The 5,469-nt window shown below is 42.9% G+C and overlaps 1 protein-coding gene across 1 annotated transcript; it reads left to right on the top strand.

The window, feature by feature from the left end:
- Positions 1–2,095: 2,095 nt before the first annotated feature.
- LOC108965777 (rhomboid-related protein 2) lies at positions 2,096–5,155 on the top strand. The gene is made up of 4 exons (XM_018928379.1): positions 2,096–2,587; positions 4,278–4,421; positions 4,612–4,791; positions 4,854–5,155. The coding sequence occupies exons 1-4, from the start codon at positions 2,318–2,320 to the stop codon at positions 5,082–5,084; spliced, it is 825 nt and encodes a 274-aa protein (XP_018783924.1). The 5' UTR covers positions 2,096–2,317; the 3' UTR covers positions 5,085–5,155.
- The last annotated feature ends 314 nt before the right edge of the window (positions 5,156–5,469 follow it).

A 5,469-nucleotide genomic window follows, 5' to 3' on the forward strand; every position in this document is an offset into this window, starting at 1 on the left:
CAAACACAGCGCACCACAAATCATTTCAGAGTGTGTGTGCGTGCTCTGGGAACAGCCGCTGCCACCGCTGACGCAACGGCCTGTGATTGTGTGGCAAGTGTGGCGGCAAGTGCGGCATTCCGCCAGCGACTTTCATTTCCAATGGAACGCGCCCATCAGAATGCGCGGCTGTGACGTGTTGTCTCGCCAAATCAGGTTGCAAGTAGACGTTGCAAAGACAGGAAAAATAATACACGAACTCACCCGAAGAGTCATACTGCAGGCCAGTGCGCACAACATATGAAGTCACATTAAATTGTTTCTTTTTCTTTCTCAATTTGCTTTTGTGGTCGAGTAGTCGGTGCATGTTTGGTGTGCCATAAGGGAAAAGGTCAATATTTCTCTGTGGCATAAATGAAACCAACAACAACAAAGACATCAATAATAAATCATAACAGTTGTCGGCTCTGCAACAGTTAGAAAAGACTGGTGCACGGTCGCTGGGCGGCAGGCGGTGTCCAAATATTTTCACAGCCTTTTTGGGTCATCGGTGATAGTATTGTGTCTCCTTTTTGTTTTGCGTGCTACTGTCGTTGAGCAAAGGCATTGCAAAGATGAAATATGCACTGTGGCACTGTGTTGCATGCCTCCAGTCAGAGGCATAACAAGTTTAATTGGCTGTACAGGCGCGCGCGCACATGCGCAAACACAATTGAATTTCCCCAAAACAAAAACTCCAAAAATCATCCCCCCCTTCCCGGGCCACCGCGACTTGGTTGAAGCGTGAATGCAGAACGGATCGAAAAAGCTTGGTGTCGCAGGCAGCACGCTTACACATGCTGCCGTTTGATTTATTTGCGTTGCAGCGGAGCAAATTCACTTTCCATTCGTGCTGCACTGCCACAGCAGCCGCTGAAGTTTTGGTTTTTGATTTTGGCATTGGTTTCAGTTTCAGTTTCGATTTCGATTTCTTTTCACTTCGTGCCGCGCTGCGCTGTTGCGCCGAAAAGTTATTTTTACTCGCCACATTCATCAAAAGAGCCGACGTTGCAGCAAAGCCACACAGTGTCATTCGGAAGGCGATCGGAAATCTTTGCTTTCTTTCTAGTTGACAGCACTTGGCAGGGCCAAACGCTTTGTTGGTATTATATTAATTATGGTCTGACAAAGGAGATACAAAACGCATAGACACGCAAGTAGAAATATTAAACGACTTGTCAACATATAAAGACATCCAACTCTTTTTGGCTTCTTGCTCCGTTTGACACTAGTAACTGTTTTGAATGACAGCACCAATCATCGGTATCTCTATCAATTTCTCTTTTGTTAGCACAGAATGGACTTTAGCATCAAGCATTCTGACGAAACTAAATTGCCATAGAAACTTTAATACGCTCTAAGAAAGAGAAAAATCACTAGGCAATTTTGAGAAAGCAGGGATATTGATGTATTTTAAGCGCGTAATTCATCTTGGAGGGTGCAATATATACTCTGAACGACATTATTATTAAAACCATTCTCCAAACAAAGATTTCCACGCAAAAACTTTTCAACGCATTTACAATTTTCTGCAAATGTGTCCAATTGGGAATTTCTAGACAATTGAATTGCATTGGAACGGAATATATTGCGGCTTTGGGTAGGCTACAGTTTGTAGTTACTTCGGCTGAAAATGTAGCACATACACGAACCCCGATCGCAGGAAGTGATCTCGCAGCGGAAACCAGAAAAATGCCTAAAGGTATGCTATGTAATTAAGTACACAAGCTTTAATAAACGATGAATGCAAAAATTAGTAAACAACAACAAAATATTACTTAGAATTCTACATGAGTTATTAGCCACATAATTACAAGATCCTATAAGCGTTATAAAATGTAATATATAATACAAATGGCACGAGAGCGTCCAGATAAGAATGGATTCAATTTAGTACGCACGCTGTCAACTTAGCCCGTTGTCATTGGTAATCGTCGATGAATGCTTACCTTTGGCTAAAATGAAACATGCAAACGCGCAAACCCTTTGCACCTCCGCACTTGTACATAGGCGAACGGCGAGCGTAGGCGATTATGATCGACGCTCGACATCATTCGATCAGTTGTGTGGCGGCGTTGCGGCTGCACGCGTCGCGGTGAACATAAACAATTCTCTGTGCAAGTCAGCGAGGGAAGACAAAGACAAATACGTTATCAGTCGATGACTAAAGCCAATTTACCGTTATCGCGCTGATAAGCTGGCCGTTAGGCAAGCCTTTACCTTGCTCAACCGGTAGCAGCGCGACGCACTACTGCATTGCAAATCGCAACTTGAACTTGACTGTGTTAGAAACGCTTGAATGACAGCAAATAAAATTGGCATGAAGAGCAGCATTGCCGCATGCCGCAAATGTGGCAGCCGGCAACAATGCAGTGATGGTGAACGCACAGGTGAGGGAGGACACGCGTCCCTGCCACCACAGAGTGCTTCCAGCGTGGGAACAGAGCAGCTACTTTTGCCAAACGCATTAACGCCGGTCTCGTTAATTGCTTGCGCTGATTCAGTGGAGCGCGGGCACAAGCCTTCGTGGCGCATGCCATGGTTCCTTACCGTTATGTCGTGTGTGCAGGTGAGGTGAAGAGTTTTATTAAGTGTAATACTTTATCGCCGCCAAGTTCTAGACTTCCCCTTTTTAAAACGTGTATGTGTAAGTGTGTGAGTGTGTGGAAGAACCTACGAAAGTCATTGCACTCGCTTTGCTCTGCTTCTACTCACTTTCGCTCGAATCTGTTTGCCCATAGAACAACAACAACAACAACAACTAAAAGACGGACAGCCAATTTGATTGCAATATTGAAGACAAAAACAATTAAAACGAAAGAAACAAACACAACCGCAGAACAGTTCACTTTTTTGAAGTGGTTGCGCTGATATACTTTCGATTGCGTAGAAACGCTAAATCTAATTTACGAATGTTTGTGTGCGTGTGTGTGGTAAAATGGAAATGCGCTGGAGGGGTGGGCATGTGTTAGCACAGAATATTTTGCGGTTTTGTGATTGACACACGTAACATACGCAAGTGTATACGAGGCACATCTGCTTTGCCAAAATACAAACAATTGAAAACAAGCAAAAGTAAATAATTTCTGTCTTATTTATTCTTCTCTGCATCAAGTGTACATCGCTGTTTTTTTTTTTTTTTTTTGTTTTTTTGTTATTGTTGTCTTTTCTACCGTCTTTCGGAAGAACAACCGATTGCCAAAACCACACACCTGCACAGAAGCACAGTGACGTATGCTAGACCTGAAGCCATATTATCTCCGTACACTTGCCCCATAACGCCGGTATACCGCAGAGCAATTTGTGCGATTATATCCAAAATTTATTTGTCAAAGCGGTGAACTGCGGTTTTGTGATTTCACCAATTATGTCAATTTGTTTGAACTCTGTTGTTATAAGCTACGAGCAGAGCCGCTCATTTTTTAAAACCGCCATCAACAGTTTGGAAAAGGTATGAGGAAAGGGTGTGGAATGAGATCTGGTAGCAGCAATACGTTGGGTCCTCCTATGAAAAGTATAGTAGATCCCGTTGTAGGACTCTAAGGGTAACCGGTTTTCTACTCGACTCTCACTCCTGCTCTCTGAGAGTACTAATGAGCAACTCAGTATAATGAAACTATGGGACGGCATTTCCATCTCTTTATGTGCAGCCGCAAGCGAAACCATTGATTTCCGTAAAGGTCGAAAGCACAACTGGTACGATGAGGACTGTCGTGTCGCAGTCGAAAGATATTATTGGCTTCAACAACCTCGCCCTTAGTTCTGCTTTCTCCAGGCTGGAAGCAAATGGGTCTGGTAGCGAACGAGACCTAGATGAAATTGAGTCGCACTCGCGTCGTAGATAATTTCGTCTATCTTGGAACCCGCATTAACACCAACAACAATATCAATTTTGAAATCTAACGCAGAATCGCAGGTGCTACTTTGTGCTGAGAAGGCAAAAGAAAAGTAAAGTTCTCTCTCGACGAACAAAGACCAAACTCTAAAAGGTCCTAAGAAAACACTCCAGCTCTGAAAGTATGCGGTGCAGAGATCAGATGGAAAAGAACCTGGCTGCACTTGGTATCTCGAATTGGCGCCAAATTGTGGTTGTTAACTAGGATATAACCTCGTAAGCGGTGTCTACGTCAATAACGAAAGAAACAACTGGATGCTACTTAGAATTTTAATTAAACTTAAATATATTCATAAATTTTCTAAATTTTTCGTAGATAATATAATATATATATATTTGTTTGTCGTCTCATAAAATGCCACAGCTTTCCGTCTACTTCATTGCCAATGGCTGTCTCACTCGCCGTTTGATGTTAATTCCTGCACATCCCTACGAAGTTTGGCGCTACTTCACTTACACTTTACTACATTCTGATCTCATGCATCTCCTGCTGAACGTGTCACTACAGGCAAGTAATCGATTTCAACCTGAAAGCTCCCGAAATGATTGCTAAATGTTTCGGCTAATGCAAAAATATGAAATGCTAATTTTCTACTTTATACAGACTATAGCAATATTGTAATATTTCTCCAATAATATCCAAAATATATCTTCGCTCCTCAAGCTGTCATTTTCACCTTTCTGCCTTTAATTCACAGTGCCTTATTGGCTTTTGTTTGGAGAGTGAGCAGAGTCACTTGCAAGTGGCCTTCATCTATGTAGCGGGGGGACTTTGCGGCTCTTTGGTCACCGCGTATTCTCAGCCAGAGTTGTCGTTGCTGGGTGCATCGGCGTGCGTTTACGCGCTGCTGACCAGTCATGTGCCGCATTTGGTGTTGGTGAGTCGCGGCGAATGCTCAAATTCGTTATTTTCTATTTTTCATACCTTTTCATTCGCTAGAATTTTCGTCAACTGCCTTACCGTTATTTGCGCATTGCGTCTCTGCTGATTTTGTGCCTCACCGACGTTACGCTCACGGCGTACCATTTCCTGGTCAAGCACAATGTGAACCCGCGTATCTGTGTAGAAGCTCACATTGCCGGCGCTTTGTCCGGCCTCAGCTTCGGCTTTCTGCTCTACAGCGTGATGAGACGTCATTATGCCAGCCATTGTTGCTTGCTGAGTATATGAAATGAACAAAGCAATATACATTTAATTTTATGTTTGTATATAATATTAGATTAGGTAATCTTTCGTGATATAATGTCGAATTTTGCAGGCGAATATTTTTAGACTTCATTCGTGTGAATAAATTATTTTCCACTTTCAAAACGTAATGAATTTCCTTACTGGGAAAGTTAAAAGTATTTATTACCCAGCGGGTGTAGCCGCCTGGTTTGAAACCTCTGAGTACGTGTAGCCACATATTCAATGTACATCAACTTGACGGAGTTTGGCAAGCTCAAGTTCAAATATTTCAGCGATAAAGTATTTCTCTCATGTATCTCTAGCCGCCAACACCCTCCCACATGGAACTTGCAGAACTTCGGCTACGACATTAGAAAAGCACAGTGCG

The sequence above is a fragment of the Bactrocera latifrons genome, unplaced genomic scaffold (genome assembly GCF_001853355.1).
Source record: "Bactrocera latifrons isolate USDA-ARS-PBARC rearing strain unplaced genomic scaffold, ASM185335v1 scaffold_149, whole genome shotgun sequence".
NCBI classification, from domain to species: domain Eukaryota; kingdom Metazoa; phylum Arthropoda; class Insecta; order Diptera; family Tephritidae; genus Bactrocera; species Bactrocera latifrons.